General features: G+C 41.2%; 1 protein-coding gene across 2 annotated transcripts in view; it reads left to right on the top strand.

The window, feature by feature from the left end:
- Positions 1–296: 296 nt before the first annotated feature.
- SLC25A24 (solute carrier family 25 member 24) overlaps positions 297–22,841 on the top strand; it is a 59,050-nt gene continuing 36,505 nt past the window's right edge. The window contains exons 1-2 of one of the 2 annotated variants that reach the window (XM_019919785.3): positions 297–624; positions 20,603–20,729. In XM_019919785.3, coding sequence (XP_019775344.1) covers positions 442–624; positions 20,603–20,729 — 310 coding nt within the window. In that variant the 5' untranslated portion in view covers positions 297–441. Of the gene's footprint in view, positions 625–4,321; positions 4,419–20,602; positions 20,730–22,841 lie in introns of those variants that run through there. The other variant, XM_019919786.3, reaches the window with a different exon arrangement.

The raw sequence follows: 22,841 nt of genomic DNA on the forward strand, positions 1-22,841 counted from the left end.
CCCGTCCCACCTTTAATACCCTGATGCAGAATCCCACAACCTCCCGGGACTGGCTCCTCGGGCCGCACCCCTGACAGCTCCAGTAGGGACGCCGCAGAGCTTACCTCCCAGGTCCCACAGCCCCTCCCGGGCCGCACCCTGCAACCCTTTTACTTCCTGCCCGCTCAAGGCAGTGCCTAGCCCGTCCCCCGCGCCTATCGGGGAGGCCGGCGCCGGGCGAGCTCCTCCCCAGGCAGCAGCGGGAGCGGCCACTCTCCGTGCACCGAGCCGAGCTCGGGTGGGGACTTGGCTCTTTTCAGCTTGTGCGCCGCGGGTCCCTTACAGCCAGGCCGCGGGCCCCTTACAGCCAGGCCTCGCGCCCCTTACAGCCAGGCCTCGCGCCCAAGCAGCCTTCGGCCTCCCTGGCTTCCCTCGGCTGGGCCGGCCCGCGCCTCCGGGACCATGCTGCGCTGGCTGCGGGGCGTCGTGCTGCCTGCGGCGGCCTGCCAGGACGCGGAGCCTCCGACGCGCTACGAGACCCTCTTCCACAAGCTGGACCGCAACGGGGACGGCGTGGTGGACATCTGCGAGCTGCAGGAGGGGCTCAAGAGCCTGGGCATCCCCCTGGGCCAGGACGCCGAGGAGGTGGGTCGCTGCGGGGCCTGAGGGCCGGAAGGGCTGCGGGGACTCTGGGCGCTTCCAGGACGGAGGGCGGCTGCCCGCGGCTCTGCAGGAAGTAACTGGAAGTGTGGCTTCCAACCCGCGAGTGGGTTCAGAAGCTCGGGAATGGGGCCAGGTACCCCGGAACGGATGCGCATCAGGATCTGAAAGGCTACCGGTACTTTTACAGAAAAATTAGGGCAGTGGACCCTCTGACTCACTCTGAGAATTAAAAATCCTGTGCCCAGTACTTTTGGTCTGAATGCATCCCAGGGCTTTTTAAGCCTATGCAAAAATTTAGCCACTTTTTTTCTTTTTTCTTTTTTTTTAGCTCTCACACTTCAGTGAGCCCCAAGTTCTGTAAAATGTCTCACATTTTGTATCTCTTCGAAGCTACTTTCTTACACCAGCTAGTTTGTCTACTGTTTCAAAACTGTTTGAAAACCAGTGGTATGTTTCCCCCAACCTCCTGTTGAGGAGGAGAGGCAACATTCCATTGTTTAAGACATTCTTAATGCCCTAAGTACATAAGTTGACCTGAAGGGTTGGCCCATCCTACGAGCAATTTCAGCTTCTCTGAGTCATTTTAATTGTGTCCCTGAAGTGCAGCCCCTATCAGCAGAGATATTTGGAACCTCTCCAACCCCACTGAAACGTAGGAGGACACTTTGGCATTCCCTATCCCAAGAGTAAAGTGCTATTAAGCTATAAGAGCCAAAAACTTTTTATAGTAGTTATATTTTAAGCTACTCATTCAATGTCTTTAGTAGTTACAGGCCTCTTCAGGTTACTATTTCTTCTTGAGTCAGATTTAGTAAGTTACAACTTTTAGGAAACTGCACTTTCTGTCCAAGGCTCATAATATTTATATTCACTTGTGATTTTTAAAAAGTTCTGACTGTTCTGTAGTTATGTTCTCTGTTTTATTCCTGATATCTCCCCCCCCACCCCTGTTTCCTCTTCAATCTTGCCAAATCTTTTTTTCTTGCCAACCTTTTTTTTTTCCCTTTCAACCTTTGTCTTTTTTATTCATACACTGAAAGAGCCAACTTTTGGTACTTTTTGAAGATTGTCTCCATTTTTAAAATTTTCTTCCATTAACTTTTGTTTATTTCCTTCTACTTTCTTTGGATTTACTCATTTGTCCCTTTTCTAATTTCTTGAGTTATTAATAAATGCTTGATTTATTAATTTTGAGCTACAATATCACTTTAATCACTTCTTTAGTTGCATCCCGTAAGTTTGTACTTTTGTTGTAATTTAGTTCTAAGTATTTTCTAATTTCCAATATGATTTCATCTTTGACCCATGAATTATTTGTGTGCTTTAAATTTCCAACTATATGCTTTTTTGGTTGGTTCTTTGAAAATATGAATAAAATAGACAAATCTCTGGCAAGACTGATTAATAAAAAGAAAGAGGAACTCAGGAATAAAAAATGTCTTTAATTTTCCAAAATTTATATAAGAACAAATTATAAAATAAGTTGTATAAAACTGTGTGTATGCAAACATATAGAACAGGATGGTGTATATTTGTCACACACACAATATATGTATTCTATACATATACATAAAATATATTTTATACCTACATACATATACATAGTATCACTCTGTGCTCATGCCAGATATTATTAACTATTCCCAGCACTCTTTTTTGATGGGTATATTCTTCAATTAAATGTTAATAATAATTACTTCTGGATGGTAGGAGTTAAATTACCTTGTTACTTTTTTCTTCACAATTTTTGTATTATTTCAATTTTTTAAAATGATCATGCATTATTATTTTTATGATTAGGAAAAAATAGAGTTTGTTTTTTTTTTTAATAAATATCACCTCCTCTGTGATGAGCTTTTCTGGACCACCCCCTATAGAAGAGTTGGTCTCACCCTACTATTTGTAGATCTTTGTCTCCTGTATCACTACTGCTATAATTTTCAAAAGGTACTATTTTTATTTATTGACTGTGCCCTCCACTAAGACCAAACATCTTGAAGATGAGGGTCATGTCTCAGTGATCTAAGCACAGTGGTACAAAAAGATTTAAGGCTGTGATTTGAAATACCCTAAACAAGACAGTGGCTCATTTGAAATAATTAAAAGAAAAAAAACCTTAACTGTAAAGCAGTTGTTAGTGCTTTTATTTCCAGCATATGTAGGACAAGAAAACCAAAAATTCTCCTGTTGCTAGATACCTAGAAATGTTGGATAAAATAAGATAAATATATAAAAGACTATTTTCTTAGAGCAGTTTTTTGTTTACAACAGAATTGAGAGGAAGGTACAGAGATTACCTACCCATACACCCTCTGCCTCTAAACATCACATACATAGTCGCCCCCATTGTCAACATCATTCATCAGAATGGTACATTTTTTACCAAAGGTGAACCTACATTGACACCTCATTATCACTTTAAGTCCATAGTTTACCTTAGGTTTCACTCTTGGTGTTGTATGTTCTATGGGTTTGGACAAATGTATAATGACATGTATCCATTATTATAATATCATATAGAGTATTATTACTGCCCTAAAAGTCCTCTGTGCTCTGCCTATTCATTCCCACATCCCCAACCACTGATCTTTTTATTGATTCTATAGTTTTTCCAGATAAACATCTTTTTACATACATAGATGAGCTTGTAAGAAAAATCTAGTCAAACCACCTGGGTTTAAATCTTGGTTCTGCTACTTACTAGTTAACTTTGGGCCATTAAAAATATCTTTTTAGCTTCAGTTTTCTCATCTGTGACAGAGGTAACATGAGTACTTATCTCATAGGGTTATTGTGAATAGATGAATTAAAATACGTAAAGTATTTAGAATAATTCATGGTACCTAATAAGCAATCAGTTAGCCTTTAAATTATCTAAAACTGTTACTACTGTCAAAATTTCCTCTATAATTGCACATTTGCTAACTTTCCTTTATAATTCTGTTGATTTTCCCTTTTATTTTAAAAACAGACTATATAATGGACTATACTGCTGGTGTATTCAAATTTAGCATTGTTTTAGCTTCTCGGTGAATTGCTCCTTTCATCATTATGCTTTCTTGCCTACCCTTATAGCATGGTTCCCCCCATATTTTACAAATGCCTGAGTCATTGCACTAGCCAGGTGTTCCCCTTAAACAGGTTGTTTTCCCAGGTCACCGCTGGGAAATCTTCAGCTTTGGGCTCCCACCTTGTACAAAGCATCATCCTTCCCCCATGTTCCACTCCGGGCTCTTTGCCTGCTGGGCAGTGAATGAGCCAGTTCCCAAACCCCATGTTCTTACCTCTTGTCTTGGGCTACTGCTGGTGCTAACTGCGTCATTTCTGGTTCTCCTAGGAGCAGAAACCACGATGGGATTGAGTGTGCAAAAGAAGGGTAAGGGAGAGGAAACAGGAGTGTTCGCCTGTAGAGTGATCTGACCTGGCCTCCACAGGCCACTCCATGGCACCCACAGATGTGCTTCTCAGCATAGGTTTGGGGAGTGCTCCCTTATCGTACTCAGCCTCTCTTCCTCAGGGAGGACAGTGGGACAAACTACGGTCCCCGTTGCTTCACTTGGTCACAACTGGTACTCATGATTTCCCTTCTTGACTATCTATTTTAAATTCCACTCACATTCAGCTAGAATCTCTGCAGATCTTTGTGACTTACCTGGTTGTGTGACCTAAACTTTCCTTTCTGCAGTATCTGAGTTTCTCAGGCCAATGTTGCTGCATGTGCCCATTCAAAGTTATAACTGGGCATCCCTGGAGTCCACATGGATCATCTGAGTTCCGTAAGTATTCCTCTCTGTCTCGGTGGTGTAGAAGCAGCCCTGCTTCCTGCTGATCAGGGCCAATTTACACCTACTAAGAGGGTGACTTCTTTTCTTGCCTGTTGGTCCCTGGACACAAGGAGTTACAAATGTCCAGGTGGAAGCTATAGCTTGTAGTTCAGTGGGACCCTCATTGTGTTCCCTGACAGGAGTGTATCTATCCTGCTTGGGGACCAGAAGCTAACACTGCAGAGCCCAGAGTTGTGGGGATGGGAAGCAAAAAGTTCCCATTGGGTCATTGGGAGTGATAGTAAGTGGGACCACTCCTGCTTCCACCTCTTAGTTCCTGGACTCATGTGTTCTTCCTTTTGGGGGCACAGAGCTACATGGTAGGTCTCTGATTTAGTGTACATAATGGTATCCCGAAGGGTGGCAACCCATTTTTGCCAAATATTGTCTCCTAGGTGGTGCTTCGGCTGTGCTTTCAGTAGGACATTGCAGCATTCTGTGAGGTTGGCTGCTTCCTGATGGTGTGGGGTGTGAAATGGCCAGTGGATCCAGTGGTCTCGGGCCCAGGTGCACACCTCTTACACTATGACGGGATCCCCTGGTCAGATGCTGTGTTCTGTAGGGATTTCACGCCTGTGGATCAGGCATTCCACAAGCCCCCAGATAGTGGTGCTATCTGAACCTTTGTGGGCAGGAAAGGGAAACCCCTACCTTCCTCTGAGGAAGACCCAGTGCCCCTTACACCACAGGAGGCACCCAATATAACTGACTTTCCACCGAGTGACCAGTTGGCCTTCTTGAGGAATAGTGTCATGTCAGGGCCAGGCAAGGGCCAGATCATGAAAGGCATTGAGGACCTGCCAGGTGGTTTGGACTTTTATCAATTGAGTGATGGGAGCACTTGGGAGATTTTAAGCAAGAGGGGACACAGGCAGACTTATGACTTAGGAAGATCACTCTGGTGGCTGTGCAAAAACAGGAGGAAGAGAGGGTGTGGAGGGGAGCCTGGGTGACAGTAGCCAATCACATACTTGGAATTAGGGTTACATGGTCAGTCTTTATGGGGGAGAATTTCAGAGGCATAGGTCAAGGGTTTGTATAATGTCAAGGATTGGGGAGATTACCCACTGGAGTATCTAGAAATGAGAACTATGGGGTGATTCTTCAAGGGAAGGTTTCAAGATAATTTGCATCTAAAACAAATACTCAGCCTAAAGTGAAATCTCTATAAATTTCCGTCTGACTTGATCTCATCTCCATGTTGCCAAGCTTTTGTAACGAATTTGGCAAGTAGAAGAGAGCAAATTTCTATTTAAGTTCCTTTAGGCCTTAAATGGAAAGAATGTGGAACATAATAAGGAATACAATAACTAATTGTTACTAAGTGTTCCAAAAGTATACAGGGAAGGGAAAAGACATCAAGGCAAGTTCTGAGACAAAATTAAGAACCAGCTAGAGGCGAACTCACTATGGTTTCTTCTGATATGAGTGACCCTGGTTTTCCATGTGTTTCTAAATCTCCTCTTTATGAAATTAGTGTTTTAGAAGAGATAAAATTCACATTAAGTTCTCCTGTGACTCAGGAATTGAGAGTAGAAGATAGTATGAGGAACAAGGAGATACAGTAGTTATTACTAATTTTCCCATAAGAATCTAGTAATCCTGTCTGCTTTTTGCATTATTTTCCATCGTTTCCTCCCTCCTCCCTCTTTGCCTCCCCCTCCTCATTGTTTTTCATCAAAGGCCACGTTAGAACATTTTAAAAGGCAATCCCAATGTTTGGATGTCACTTGAGGTACTCTGAGGAAAAAAATTTCAGAACATCAAAGAGCAGAAGAAATAATCTGAATTTTAATTTACTGAAATGGAAATCAGAAAAATAAACTGATGATGAAGAGTCAGCAGTTTTAGCTGGAAGTATGCTTATTTTGGTTCAATTTAGGCTTGGAAGACTTCAGAATAGTGTAGAACCCAAAAAAAAACATCTGGATTTAGAATTAAGGCAATAAAATGATGAGATGATCAAGTCTATGTTTTGCTCTCTTCTATCAGTTATATAAAATGCTGTTAGTCTGTTTTCTTTATTCAGAAGTCTGGCTGTGACTTCTATCTTTTCTACTTGGTCTTAAGACTCTTGTGCCTGCCTGGATGTCTGTCTTCTATGACTCTTTGTGACTACTTGCATTCTCTGCAATGCCCAGGGAAGGATCATTCCCTGTGGACTGTAAAATTCTCTTTTGTTGGAGAATTCCTTGTTGATTGGGCCACAGCACACCTTGTGAAACAACATTAGATGTTTGCCACTGCTCAACAGCTCTGGGGAGAAACGTTTATTGCGAAGCTTGCAGTAGTACTTATGACTAACCATGGCATAATCTCTTCCTGGCAAACACATGGGTAGTTCAAGGACATGGGATGGTCCTCTTTGTGTTTTCCGTACTTGACATGATGAGTAAATAGAGCAAAAACTGACAGATAACGGCTTGATTAGATTATCTTTATGAATTAAAAAAATTTTATTTTGGGGGAACAGTTTTATGTTCACAGCAAAATTAAGAGGAAGGTCTAGAGATTAACCATATCTCACCTGCCCCCACGCATGCATAGCCTCCCCCATGATCAACATCTGACACCGAGTGGTAACATTTGTTACAGTTGATGAACCTACATTGACATATCACCCCAAGTCCATAGTTTACCTTAGGTGTTGTATATTCTATCGGTTTGGACAAATGTATGATGACGTGTATCCATCTTTACAGAATCATACAGGGTATTTTTCACTGCACTAAAAATCCTCTCTGCTCTGCCTATTCATCCTTCCACCCATTTCTCCAACTGTCTGGCAACCGCTGATCTTTTTAATGTCTCTATAGTTTTGCCTTTTCCAGAATATGATATTGCTAGAATCATACAGTATGTAACCTTTTCAGGTTGGCTTCTTTCACTTAGTAATATGCACTTAAGATTTCTCCATGTCTTTTCATGGCTTGATAGCTTTTTTCTTTCTCGCACTGAATAATAGTCCGTTGTCTGGATGTACCACAGTTTACTTACCCGTTCACCTACATCTTGGTTGCTTCCAGTTTTGGCAATTATGAATAAAGCTCCTACAAACATTTGTGTTTAGATTTTCATGTGCACCTACATTTTCAGCTCCTTTGGGTAGATACCAAGGAGCATGATTGCTGGATTATATGGTAAAAGTGTGTTTAGTTTTGTAAGAAATTGCCAAGCTGTCTTCTAAAGTGTACCATTTTGCATTCCCACCAGCATGAGAGTTCTTGTTACTCCATATGAATTTTAACATTCAAGTTTTTAAAGAGTACTCCATATTTTTAAAAGTAACTTATGTAAAAAGTGGAATTTTGACTGTGAAACTACACTTCCACATTTCCAGTGGCGCCTGATGAGGGACCAACAGGTATGTGTATAGGGAAGCCAGAGCTCTCAGTGGTTACGGAAAGTGGCGATTAAGAAGACGCCATAAACATTGTTTATGAGTATCTCCTGGACCCCAGTTGACTTAACTTCTGCCCGTTTTGAGATTATCCTCCCAAGTGTGCTGCCGGAATCTGTGCAGATGGGGATGGGACTCCTGTTCAGCAGCCTTGCTCTGGAGCCACTGCAGATACTGAGTGAAGATAAGGAACTGGGGGAGAGGATCACAGAAGGAAAGGCCCACATGGTCAGATTTTCATTCTGGTCCCAAGCTTCATTACAATAATTCCCAAGTGCCTTAACCTTAGAAGAAGAAGTCTTAGGTGTGACCAGACAACTTAAAAAACAAAAAAATGTTGGACCAACACCACCAGTCATTATGGCCCCACAGTCCATGTCTCAAAACTCCCCTACCCGCTTTTCTCTAAAAAGAAGTTCTACCTTTAGAGACAGACCTGTGTGGAGGTCTCTCAGGAAGCTTCTGGAGACAAGGCTCCTCCTGGAGTGAGGTGGGAAACATGGAGTCTGATTGGCTGATCTGGGAGTGAGGCCGGAACTCCATGGCCTCACACTCCAGGCCTGGCCTCCAGCACCAACCCCTCCGAGGCTCCCAGCGCATCTCATGCTTCTGCTCTGGAGCCGTGGCGATGAACCGTCCCCTTTCCGTTCTGTACCTGGCCCAGGGGCTTTGGCTTTGGTAGCAGAGAGGCAGCTGCTACCTTAGGTCTTTTCCAACTCGGCCTGTGGGGGGCAGAGATCACCATCCTCCCTCTCACTTCCACCTCGGGGAGACTAACGGGGGTCACAGCGTGGACCACCCGAAGCACCTCTGCCGCCAGAGACATCCCAGATGGACGCCTTCGATGAAGAACTGTTTTCATACCTAGACCATAATGAAGATGGGACCCTGGACATCCTTGAACTTCAGGAAGGCCTGCAGGACGTAGGGGTCATTCAGGACGAAGGGAAGGTGGGCTTCAGTAGGGCTGTGGTCAGAGAGATGTTGGGTCTGAGAATTCTGGAGGGGCCTTGGGCAGAGAAGGGTAAAGCCAAATTTACACGTTCCCAAGCTTGATGCTGGGCCCCACTATAGTTTTCAGGTCTGTTACCAGCGTTACTGTATGAAGAATAACAACGTTACTAATACTCCTCTCAAGCATTTTTCTCAATTTTCTCCCTGGCTCTAATAACACTTCTAAATTCAAATTGCTCTCAAGATGTTGGCTGCAACCTTGTTTTTGGAGTCACCTTGTTCAGTGTACTCACCTGTTAATAGTAGCCTAGATGTGCATTTAGGCCAAAGATGCTCTCTTCCCACTTTAGGGAACTGGCATAATCACTGTGTGTTTTGGGAGTTGTGTGGTAGTTGGAAATTCTCTAATAGTGTATTTTGGTTTCTGTTCTTGGAAGGAGGGCAATCAGTCTGAGTGGCTTGTACTCTTGGGGTTTCTCCCATGCTGATGTTTCCTCATAAGGTGCCTTTATCATCAGACTTTTTTTTTTTTTTTGCGGTACGCGGGCCTCTCACTGTTGTGGCCTCTCCCATTGCGGAGCAACAGGCTCCGGACGCGCAGGCTCAGCGGCCATGGCTAACGGGCCCAGCCGCTCCGCGGCATGCGGGATCCTCCCTGACCGGGGCACGAACCCGTGTCCCCTTCATCGGCAGGCGGACTCTCAACCACTGCGTCACCAGGGAAGCCCTATCATCAGACTTTTGAAGAATGAGCTTGGGCATTTTTTCCTTTGCAAATCTTTTCCCCAGCAACCTAGATGGGAGGATCCTTCTCAGTATGCCGTGCCTAATGCATATTTCTATCAGTGTATTTCCAAGTTATCTTCTGTTCAGAAGTTATTATTGAGTATAATTATTACTTTCCAGTGATCTTTGCTCTTTGGATGTTTAACCCAATAGATGGAGATCCATGAGAGTTAAAGACTGGCAAATTCATTTAAGATAATTGGCACTTCATGCTCAAAAAACTGTCAAATGAGTTCTGTCGTGTTAAGATTTGGTAAAACTCTTCCTATTAGCCATGTGAACTTTGGGAGTCTTTATTTTGTCATTCACTTAGTCATTGATCATTTGTATTTTGAGCACGTTCTATATGCCAAGCACTGTGTCCTGGTTTCCTCATTTGTAACATCAGAGGCCTGGACTGGATGTTGTCCATGGACCAGACCAGTCCAAAATATTATCTCTGTAAAGTTTACTTGGATTTTTAAATTGTGTTTTTCCTTTTAAACCTAAACGTCCTTCATGCTTTTTTAAAGCTACTCTTGTACTTAGATTTTCACATGTGACTTGTATTGATATTTGTTTATTTGATACAAACTAACCTTTCATAAGAAATTCAGGGTTATGCCATAAACAAGTTTAACGCTTTAAAACACATTTCTTCTTTATCAAAACAAATTTTTTTGCATATTTGTCTTTTGTTTTTGGTAAGAGGTGGTGTGAGCCATATAAAGGCTTTTTATGACTGATGATGTCTCACATATCAAAACTCTGGCAGTCTCTGCACCAGCCACATAGAACCGTATATTTCAGGGAAACTGATGTGGCTTTTCCTCAGGTGATGGTGACATCTCTAGGAAGTTTTGATGTGAGTTTTCACCCCCATGTCTCCAGATTCCGTAGTAGAAGTTTATTTATATAGATTGAGAATTCAATTGATTTTTTAAATATAGAAATGGTACTTACATACTGCTAAGAAAGAAAAGATACAACTTTTTATTCTGATAACAGATTTTTTTTTTTTACATCTTTATTGGGATACAATTGCTTTACAATGGTGTGTTAGTTTCTGCTTTATAACAAAGTGAACCAGTTATACATATACATATGTTCCCATATCTCTTCCCTCTTGCGTCTCCCTCCATCCCACCCTCCCTATCCCACCCCTCCAGGCTGTCACAAAGCACCGAGCCAATATCCCTGTGCCATGCGGCTGCTTCCCACTAGCTATCTACGTTACTACGTTTGTTAGTGTGTATATGTCCGTGACTCTCTCTCGCCCTGTCACAGCTCACCCTTCCCCCTCCCCATAACCTCAAGTCCGTTCTCTAGGAGGTCTGCGTCTTTATTGCTGCCTTACCCCTAGGTTCTTCATGACATTTTTTTTTTCTTAAATTCCATATATATGTGTTAGCATACGGTATTTGTCTTTTTCTTTCTGACTTACTTCACTCTGTATGACAGACTCTAGGTCTATCCACCTCATTACAAATAGCTCAATTTCATTTCTTTTTATGGCTGAGTAATATTCCATTGTATATATGTGCCACATCTTCTTTATCCATTCATCCGATGGTGGGCACTTAGGTTGTTTCCATCTCTGGGCTATTGTAAATAGAGCTGCAATGAACATTTTGGTACATGACTCTTTTTGAATTTCGGTTTTCTCAGGGTATATGCCCAGTAGTGGGATTGCTGGGTCATATGGTAGTTCTATTTGTAGTTTTTTAAGGAACCTCCATACTGTTCTCCACAGTGGCTGAACCAATTCACATTCCCACCAGCAGTGCAAGAGTGTTCCCTTTTCTCCACACCCTCTCCAGCATTTATTGTTTCTAGATTTTTCGATGATGGCCATTCTGACTGGTGTGAGATGATATCTCATTGTAGTTTTGATTTGCATTTCTCTAATGATTAATAATGTTGAGCATTCTTTCATGTGTTTGTTGGCAGTCTGTATATCTTCTTTGGAGAAATGTCTATTTAGGTCTTCTGCCCATTTTTGGATTGGGTTGTTTGTTTTCTTGTTATTGAGCTGCATGAGCTGCTTGTAAATTTTGGAGATTAATCCTTTGTCGGTTGCTTCATTTGCAAATATTTTCTCCCATTCTGAGGGTTGTCTTTTGGTCTTGTTTATGGTTTCCTTTGCTGTGCAAAAGCTTTGAAGTTTCATTAGGTCCCATTTGTTTATTTTTGGTTTTATTTCCATTTGTCTAGGAGGTGGGTCAGAAAGGATCTTGCTGTGATTTATGTCATAGAGTGTTCTGCCTATGTTTTCCTCTAAGAGTTTGATAGTTTCTGGCCTTACATTTAGGTCTTTAATCCATTTTGAGCTTATTTTTGTGTACGGTGTTAGGGAGTGATCTAATCTCATACTTTTACATGTACCTGTCCAGTTTTCCCACAACCACTTGTTGAAGAGGCTGTCCTTTCTCCACTGTACATTACTGCCACCTTTATCAAAGATAAGGTGTCCATATGTGCATGGGTTTATCTCTGGGCTTTCTATCCTGTTCCATTGATCTATCTTTCTGTTTTTGTGCCAGTACCATACCGTCTTGATAACTGTAGCTTTGTAGTATAGTCTGAAGTCAGGGAGCCTGATTCCTCCAGTTCCTTCTTTCGTTCTCAAGATTGCTTTGGCTATTCGGGGTCTTTTGTGTTTCCATACAAATTGCAAAATTTTTTGTTCTAGTTCTGTGAAAAATGCCAGTGGTAGTTTGATAGGGATTGCATTGAATCTATAGATTGCTTTGGGTAGTAGAGTCATTTTCACAATGTTGATTCTTCCAATCCAAGAACATGGTATATCTCTCCCTCTATTTGTATCATCTTTAATTTCTTTCATCAGTGTCTTATAATTTTCTGCATACAGGTCTTTTGTCTCCTTAGGTAGGTTTATTCCTAGATATTTTATTCTTTTTGTTGCAATGGTAAATGGGAGTGTTTTCTTGATTTCACTTTCAGATTTTTCATCATTAGTATATAGGAATGCCAGAGATTTCTGTGCATTAATTTTGTATCCTGCCACTTTACCAAATTCATTGATTAGCTCTAGTAGTTTTCTGGTAGCATCTTTAGGATTCTCTATGTATAGGATCGTGTCATCTGCAAACAGTGACAGTTTTACTTCTTCTTTTCCGATTTGGATTCCTTTTATTTCCTTTTCTTCTCTGATTGCTGTGGCTAAAACTTCCAAAACTATGTTGAATAAGAGTGGTGAGAGTGGGCAACCTTGTCTTGTTCCTGATCTTAGTGGAAATGCTTTCAGTTTTTCACCATTGAGGATGATGTTTGCTGTGGGCTTGTCATATATGGCCTTTATTATGTTGAGGAAAGTTCCCTCTATGCCTACTTTCTGCAGGGTTTTTATCATAAATCGGTGTTGAATTTTGTCAAAAGCTTTCTCTGCATCTATTGAGATGATTATATGGCTTTTCTCCTTCCGTTTGTTAATATGGTTTATCACATTGATAGATTTGCGTATATTGAAGAATCCTTGCATTCCTGGGATAAACCCCACTTGATTATTGTGTATGATCCTTTTAATGTGCTGTTGGATTCTGTTTGCTAGTATTTTGTTGAGGATTTTTGCATCTATGTTCATCAGTGATATTGGCCTGTAGTTTTCTTTCTTTGTGACATCCTTGTCTGGTTTTGGTATCAAGGTGATGGTGGCCTCGTAGAAGGAGTTTGGGAGTGTTCCTCCCTCTGCTATATTTTGGAAGAGTTTGAGAAGGATAGGTGTTAGCTCTTCTCTAAATGTTTGATAGAATTCGCCTGTGAAGCCATCTGGTCCTGGGCTTTTCTTTGTTGGAAGATTTTTAATCACAGTTTCAATTTCAGTGCTTGTGATTGGTCTGTTCATATTTTCTATTTCTTCCTGATTCAGTCTTGGCAGGTTGTGCATTTCTAAGAATTTGTCCATTTCTTCCAGATTGTCCATTATTGGCATAGAGTTGCTTGTAGTAATCTCTCATGATCTCTTTTATTTCTGCAGTGTCAGTTGTTACCTCTCCTTTTTCATTTCTAATTCTATTGATTTGAGTCTTCTCCCTTTTTTTCTTGATGAGTCTGGCTAGTGGTTTATCTATTTTGTTTATCTTCTCAAAGAACCAGCTTTTAGTTTTATTGATCTTTGCTATTGTTTCCTTCATTTCTTTTTCATTTATTTCTGATCTGATTTTTATGATTTCTTTCCTTCTGCTAGCTTTGGGGTTTTTTTGTTCTTCTTTCTCTAATTGCTTGAGGTGCAAGGTTAGGTTGTTTATTCGAGATGTTTCCTGCTTCTTAAGGTGGGCTTGTATTGCTATAAACTTCCCCCTTAGAACTGCTTTTGCAGCATCCCACAGGTTTTGGGTCGTTGTGTCTCCATTGTCATTTGTTTCTAGGTATTTTTTGATTTCCTCTTTGATTTCTTCAGTGATCACTTCATTATTAAGTAGTGTATTGTTTAGCCTCCATGTGTTTGTATTTTTTACAGATCTTTTCCTGTAATTGATATCTAGTCTCATGGCGTTGTGGTCAGAAAAGATACTTGATACAATTTCAATTTTCTTAAATTTACCAAGGCTTGATTTGTGACCTAAGATATGATCTATCCTGGAGAATGTTCCATGAGCACTTGAAAAAAATGTGTATTCTGTTGTTTTTGGATGGAGTGTCCTATAAATATCAATTAAGTCCATCTTGTTTAACGTATCATTTAAAGCTTGTGTTTCCTTATTTATTTTCATTTTGGATGATCTGTCCATTGGTGAAAGTGGGGTGTTTAAGTCCCCTACTATGAATGTGTTACTGTCGATTTCCCCTTTTATGGCTGTTAGTATTTGCCTTATGTATTGAGGTGCTCCTATGTTGGGTGCATAAATATTTACAATTGTTATATCTTCTTCTTGGATCGATCCCTTGATCATTATGTAGTGTCCTTCTTTGTCTCTTTTAATAGTCCTTATTTTAAAGTCTATTTTGTCTGATATGAGAATTGCTACTCCAGCTTTCTTTTGGCTTCCATTTGCATGGAATATCTTTTTCCATCCCCTTACTTTCAGTCTGTATGTGTCTCTAGGTCTGAAGTGGGTCTCCTGTAGACAGCATATATATGGGTCTTGTTTTTGTATCCATTCAGCTAATCTGTGTCTTTTGGTGGGAGCATTTAGTCCATTTACATTTAAGGTAATTATCGATATGTATGTTGCTATTCCCATTTTCTAAATTGTTTTGGGTTCGTTATTATAGGTCTTTTCCTTCTCTTGTGTTTCTTGCCTAGAGAAGATCCTTTAGCAGTTGTTGTAAAGCTGGTTTGGTGGTGCTGAACTCTCTCAGCTTTTGCTTGTCTGTAAAGGTTTTAATTTCTCCATCAAATCTGAATGAGATCCTTGCTGGGTAGAGTAGTCTTGGCTGCAGGTTTTTCTCCTTCATCACTTTTAGTGTGTCCTGCCACTCCCTTCTGGCTTGTAGGGTTTCTGCTGAGAGATCAGCTGTTAACCTTATGGGGATTCCCTTATGTGTTATTTGTTGTTTTTCCCTTGCTGCTTTTAATATGCTTTCTTTGTATTTAATTTTTGACAGTTTGATTAATATGTGTCTTGGCGTATTTCTCCTTGGATTTATCCTGTATGGGACTCTCTGTGCTTCCTGGACTTGATTAACTATTTCCTTTCCCATATTAGGGAAGTTTTCAACTATAATCTCTTCAAATATTTTCTCAGTCCCTTTCTTTTTCTCTTCTTCTTCTGGAACCCCTATAATTCGAATGTTGGTGCGTTTAATGTTGTCCCAGAGGTCTCTGAGACTGTCCTCAGTTCTTTTCATTCTTTTTTCTTTATTCTGCTCTGCAGTAGTTATTTCCACTATTTTATCTTCCAGGTCACTTATGCGTTCTTCTGCCTCAGTTATTCTGCTATTGATCCCATCTAGAGTACTTTTAATTTCATTTATTGTGTTGTTCATCGTTGCTTGTTTCATCTTTAGTTCTTGTAGGTCCTTGTTAACTGATTCTTGCATTTTGTCCATTCTATTGTCCATTCTATCTCCAAGATTTCGGATCAACCTTACTATCATTATTCTGAATTCTTTTTCAGGTAGACTGCCTATTTCCTCTTCATTTGTTAGGTCTGGTGCATTTTTATCTTGCTCCTTTATCTGCTGTGTGTTTTTCTGTCTTCTCATTTTGGTTATCTTACTGTGTTTGGGGTCTCCTTTTTGCAGGCTGCAGGTTCGTTGTTCCTGCTGTTTTTGATGTCTGTCTCCAGTGGCTAAGGTTGGTTCAGTGGGTTGTGTAGGCTTCCTGGTGGACGGGACTAGTGCCTGTGTTGTGGTGGATGAGGCTGGATCTTGTCTCTCTAGTGGATAGGTTCATGTCTGGTGGTGTGTTTTGGGGTGTCTGTGGCCTTATTATGATTTTAGGCAGCCTCTCTGCTAATGGGTGGGGTTGTGTTCCTGTTTTGCTAGTTGTTTGCCATAGGTTGTCCAGCACTGTGGCTTGCTGGTCGTTGAGTGAAGCTGGGTGCTGGTGTTAAGATGGAGGTCTCTGGGAGATTTTCGCCGTTTGATATTATGTGGAGCTGGGAGGTCTCTTGTTGACCAGTGTCCTGAAGTTGGCTCTCCTACCTCAGAGGCAGAGCCCTGCCTCCTGGCTGGAGCACCAAGAGCTTTTCATCCACACGGCTCAGGATAAAAGGGAGAAAAAGTAGAGGGAATTAGTAGAAGTATGAGGAAAGAAAGAAGGAAAGGAGGGTAGGAAGGAAGGAAGGAAGAAAGAAAGAAGCAAAGAAGGAAAGAAGGCAAGAAGGAACGAAAGGAGGGAGGGAGGGAGGAAGGAAGGAGGGAAAGAAGGAAAAAAGACAGAAAGGAAGAAGATACAGTAAAAATAAAATAAAGTATAATAAAGTTGTTGAATTAAAAAATTCTTATTTAGAAAAAAAAAAAGTGACGGATAGAACCTTAGGACAAATGTTGGAAGCAAAGCTATACAGACAAAATCTTACACAGAAGCATACACATACACCCTCACTAAAAGAGGTAAATGGGGAAAAATCATAAATCTTGCTGTCAGAGACCACCTCCTCAATTTGGGATGATTCGTTGTCTAAAGGAGGGAAGGAAGGAAGGAAAGAAAGAAGGAAAGAAAGAACGAAGGTAAAGTATAATAACGTTATTAAAATTAATTATTAAGAAAAAAATTAAAAAAAAACATGGACGGATAGAACCCTAGGACAAATGGTGGAAGCAAGACTGTACAGACAAGATCTCACACAGAAGCATACACATACACACTCACAAAAAGAGGAAAAGGGAAAAAATCATAGATCTTGCTCCTAAAGTCCACTTCCTTAATTTGGGATGATTGGTTGTCTATTCAGGTATTCCACAGGTGCAGGGTATATCAAGTTGATTGTGGAGCTTTAATCCGCTGCTTCTGAGGCTGCTGGGAGAGATTTCCCTTTCTCTTCTTTGTTCTCACAGCTCCCAGGGCTCAGCTTTGGATTTGGCCCTGCCACTGCGTGTAGGTCGCTGGAGGGCGTCTGTTTTTTGCTCAGACAGGATGGGGTTAAAAGAGCCGCTGATTCGGGGGCTCTGGCGCACTCAGGCCGGCGGGGAGGGAGGGGCACGGGGTGCGGGGCGGGCCTGCGGTGGCAGAGGCCAGCGTGATGTTGCACCAGCCTGAGGCGCGCCGTGCGTTCTCCCGGGGAAGTTGTCCCTGGATCCCGGGAACCTGGCAGTGGCGGGCTGCACAGGCTCCGCGGAAGAGGGGTGTGGAGAGTGACCTGTGCTCGCACACAGGCCCCTTGGTGGCGGCAGCAGCAGCCTTAATGTCTCCCGCTCGCCTCTGGGGTCCGCGCTTTTAGCCGCGGTTTGGGCCCGTCTCTGGATTCCGCGCTTTCACCCGCGGCTCGCGCCCGTCTCTGGGGTCCGCGCTTTCAGCCGCGGCTCGCGCCCGTCTCTGGGGTCCGCGCTTTTAGCCGCGGCTCGCGCCCGTCTCTGGAGTTCTTTTAAGCAGCGTTCTTAAATCCCTCTCCTCACGCCCCAGGAAACAAAGAGGGAAGGAAAAGTCTCCTGCCTCTTCGGCAGGAGCAGACTTTTCCCCGGACTCCCTCCCGGCTTGCTGTGGTGCACTAACCCCTTCAGGCTATGTTCAAGCCGCCAACCCCAGTCCTCTTCCTGCGCTCCGTCCGAAACCGAAACCGAAACGCGAGCCTCAGAGCCTCAGCTCGCAGCCCCGCCCGCCCCGGCGGGTGAGCAGACAAGCCTCTCGGGCTGGTGAGTGCCGGTCGGCACCGATCCTCTGTGCGGGAATCTCCCCGCTTTGCCCTGCGCACCCGTTGCTGTGCACTCCTCCGCGGCTTCGAAGCTCCCCCCTCCGCCTCCCGCAGTCTCCGCCCGTGAAGGGGCTTCCTAGTGTGTGGAAACTTTTCCTCTTTCACAGCTCCCTCCCACTGGTGCAGGTGCCGTCCCTATTCTTTTGTCTCTTTTTTCTTTTGCCCTACCCAGGTATGTGGGGAGTTTCTTGCCTTTTGGGAGGTCTGAGGTCTTCTGCCAGCCTTCAGTAGGTGTTCTGTAGGAGCTGTTCCACGTGTAGATGTATTTCTGGTGTATCTGTGGGGAGGAAGGTGATCTCCGCGTCTTACTCTTCCGCCATCTTCCGCCTTCCTCCTAAAATCTACAGAGGAGCAAAGAGAGGACCACAGCAAATTTCTTGTCAGAAACTCCAACAACGCTGAATGTGGACCTCAACTCCAGATGTTTGTCGATTCCAAACAGCCTCATGCCATGGCAGCCAGCACCTCTTGGGGACAGTCCGTCTGAGATCTCCAGAGGGAAATGGGCTCCGGCAGTTGCTGGGGGCTCAGGGAAGGGGCTGCCCCAAGCTGGAGTGGACCTGCTATGGGCACGGACTCCTAGGCTGGCTTCGCCAAAATTGTTAATGCAAGTTCATGTGCCTGACGCACAGTGAGGCCAAACAAACTGAAACATCAGAGCTTGGAGCAAAGAAAGGTTTAGTTTATTGCAAGGCCATGCAAAGAGATGAGGTGTCTCATGGCCTGAAAAGCCTCACGCTCCCTGAAGGGCTTTGGCAAAGCATTTTTAAAGGCCCCAGATTTTTTGAATGATATTTGTTTTGGTTTGTTTTTTTGCTGTGAAAGGTGAGAGACTGAATATGCAAATAGACAGTGTTAGACCATATTTAAAATTGAACTTTGAATTTCATAATGTGTGCAAATGTCAAATCACTATGTAGTACACCTGAAACTAACTTAATATTGTATATCAACTATATTTCAATTAAAAAAATTTTGAACTTTGACCTAAGGCCTACCCAGAAAACTACCCCTTGTTTATAATAAAAAATCCAGGAAGCCAACCCGCTGTAAGACTTACTGGAAGCCAGAATGCTATCTCTAGCGACAGTCCAGGAAGCTAAACAATAACTTGTGTAACAATCAGCCCCAAATGGCCAGAAATTAATTGATAACTGACATTTTCCCCAATTTTTGTCCCTGCTTCCAACTTAGGACCAACCAGAAAAAGCCAAATATGCCCCCGTAACCAATCACACAGGATGCCCCACTTTTGCTTTAGCCCACCTACAGTTTTCCCAGGCCAACAGTCTCCAATCAGGGCACACCCCAAAACCTTTTTTTTTCTACTATAAAGCTTTCCCGCTCTTCTTCCTGCCTTTGAGCCAAAATACAAGTGACAGTGGTTGACTTCCTTGCTATAGTAATCTCAGAATAAACAGCCTTTCCTTTTCTCCTTTGACTGGTCTTTATTTCCACAGAGGAATAGGCAAGAAAACTCAGAAGTCAGAGTCATTAGACAGTTGTAACTCTGGGAACCTTTATTTACCGTAACAAAGGCTAATGAAATATGGGTAAAAAAATCAGGCTGTTCAAAGATAGCGTTAGAGATGTCCTTTAACTTGTAATTTCTAAAATGATAGTTGTTCACTGTTATTTTCATTGACCGAGATATAAACTTCTTAGATGAAACTTCAGTACATAAAGGGGGCCCCAGAATGCTGTGACATTTTCTCTTGGATTATGCAAATCTCAGTGTATGTGTTGAGTAATCAGAAAATAATTTCCAGATGAAAATCATCCTCAGTCTAATTTGTAAAAGTAATTAAATAGCAATAATTATTTTTCAGTGACATTACAAATGTATTTGCTTTTAAAACTGTAAGTAATAATTGATGGCATTTAGGTTGCAGATAAGAGAATCCTAGTCATACTAGTTTAAACAAAAAAGGCTAGAATTCTTTGTAGATACCCTTTATTAGTTTGAGGAAACACCATTCCTAGTTTGCTCAGAGTTTTTAGTCACAAATGATATTGAATCCATCAAATGTTTTTCTGCATTTATTAAGGTAACCACATGACTTTTCTTTTTTATTCTGTTACTGTGGTGGATTACAAGATTAGAAAAAATATGTTAACCCAACCTGGGATTACTGTAATACATTTATCTTGTGTATGTATGTGTGTCCATATATAGTGTTATGTATATATTTATTATGTACATATGTATATATAATATATAGTATTATACATGTACATATGTGTATGTATAATACATATAGTATTATATATGTATATATATAGTATCAATTTATATATTGTATTCATATAATTATATATATAGTATTATCAATTTTATATATTGTACCCATATATATTATGTATATATATATTATGTGTGTGTATATATCAATACATATATTTGTGTGAAATAATATATTATTTCTTTCTCAAAAGGAATGATTTTTCTTAATAGAGATAGACAGTTTGATATGACAGCTTTTTATAAGAATCATCTTTAGGAAAAGATTATTTAATTTTGGAAATTAAAGGGAAAAATACTATTTTAAACATTTAAATTTAGGTCAAGATTTTGTCTTCTATCTTGGGATTTATAAAATACAAGTCTTAATAGGAAAACAGCCAATCTGCTTGACGTACAAAACATCTAGTATTTTTAACCCATATAAAAATATCTCTAATTTTTTTCTTTTTTGTAGAAAATTTTTACTACTGGTGATGTCAACAAAGATGGAAAGCTGGATTTTGAAGAATTTATGAAGTACCTTAAAGACCATGAGAAACAAATGAAATTGGCATTTAAGAGTTTGGACAAAAATAATGATGGTGTGTCTTTCTTTTCTATTTATCACCAGCTATGAAGAAGCACATCTCATGCTTCCAAAAGTCTAAAACAATGTATATTTAGTCAGTCTATTTTTAGATGATAATTATTACTTGTGTTAATACTTGTTTTTCTTAGTAATGTGATTTTTATGTAGAATGTTTTTAGTGAAGAAAAGTTATATGTAGCTTTGCCTAATGAATCATAAACTGTGAGTAGGGCCTTTGTAAAATATTAATTATGGAACCTTATACTGATTTGACTTAAAGCTATGGGTTAAAAATAATAATTATGTTTTTTTGCTCTCTGGGCAACAGTTATTTTTATTCATACTAAGCATGAGTATTATATATTCTAAAATTTAAACAACTTTCAGATTATCTTATATTTGATAGTCTTTTTGAAAGAATTACATGTGATCAAAGAAGATGCTCTGATTCTGAAAGTTAAAAAAGAAAATAGCAGATAGACGTTTAAATATATACCTTCTGATTGGGATTATAGTTTTTCTATTTAGATTAATAGCTTGGAGTTAGAGTCCCAGTCATGTGGAGCAAGAAGTAAGGGCCACTGTAGGAGAAAGGGAAGAGCTATCAAACCCTTATCACCAGAGGCAACCTTTGATAGGAAGAGGGCATTTATTTTAAAAATGTATAACGCAGGGCTTCCCTGGTGGCACAGTGGTTGGGAGTCCGCCTGCCGATGCAGGGGACACGGGTTCGTGCCCCGGTCCGGGAAGATCCCGTGTGCCGCGGAGCGGCTGGGCCCGTGAGCCGTGGCCGCTGAGCCTGCGCGTCCGGAGCCTGTGCTCCGCAGTGGGAGAGGCCACAACAGTGAGAGGCCCGCGTACCAAAAAAATAAAAAATTTAAAATAAAAAAATAAAATAAAAATGTATAATGCAGCCTCAGACCCCTCCCCACGCATGAGTGGTCAAGGCCATTTCATTCAAGATTTGTTATTCAAGAAACAAGTTAAACAAATAAATTGAGAGAAAATATGGTTCATACCAGGGATAGGCAAACTTTTTTTTTTTGTAGAAGTCCAGATAGTATTTTAGCTTAGTGGGCTGTGTGATCTCAGTTGCAGGTACTCATTTCTGCTGTCACAGTGCAGAAACAGTCATAGATAATATGTAAATGAGTAGGCATGGCTGTGTTCCAATAAAACTTTATTTACAAAAGCAGGCAACTGGCCTCATTCGGCCAGAGGGTTATAGTTTGCTGATCCCTGATTTTTACTGAACATTAACTTCAGTTAGACTCAAGGCAAGTTCCTTCAAACAAAGAAACAACTAAACCCTTTGAATGGTTTTGATGATCGTTCAAATCTGTGACTTGGCCAGGAAGAGCTGAGTTTGTGGTGGAAAGTAGTACTGTTAGAATATTTGTTACCACCCATAAACCTTACATTGTATGTTCCAAGTCTACCTTAGTCCAATCTTGCAGCAAAATTCAATTCTTACAATCAAATTTATTTCTTCCCACAAACTTTCATCCCACCCTGAACCCTCTAAAGTTCAGCTGCAGAGAAGGGACTGTCTATATAGTGTTAGGGCAGGCAGTAGCGGGAGATGAAGTTACCTCAGGATCATCTCCGGATAAGTAGAGGCTGATCGTTCAGTATGTACAGTATGCACTATCAATGGTCCATTTCAGAAAATTCTAAATGCACCAGAAGAAATAATTAAAGGTGAAATATTTTTATTTTTTATTGAGGTATAGTTGATTTATAATGTTGTGTTAAAGATGAAATTTGTAGTAAATACAAACAGTTTCCCCTTAGTTTATCTTGTTTTTGTAATTCAAAAACACTTTTTCATTATAGGTTCATACTTTTGTTTATTAGACTTTCTTAAAGCAAAGCATATACAGTCTATCCTCATTATTCATGAATTCCGTATTTGAGAATTTTTCTACTTGCTAAAATTTAACTCCACAAATAACCCCCACATCAATACTCACAGCGCTTTTGCAGTCATTCATGGATTTGCGCTGAGCAGCCACAAATTTCATTTTCTTGGTGAGCACATTTCTAAAGCTGAGATAGAAAGAGGCGATGCGCTGCGTTCTTGTTTTAGCTTTTTTATTGTAAACAAGTCCTTCTGCAGTCTACT

This window comes from Tursiops truncatus, chromosome 1 (genome assembly GCF_011762595.2).
Source record: "Tursiops truncatus isolate mTurTru1 chromosome 1, mTurTru1.mat.Y, whole genome shotgun sequence".
Taxonomy (NCBI): domain Eukaryota; kingdom Metazoa; phylum Chordata; class Mammalia; order Artiodactyla; family Delphinidae; genus Tursiops; species Tursiops truncatus.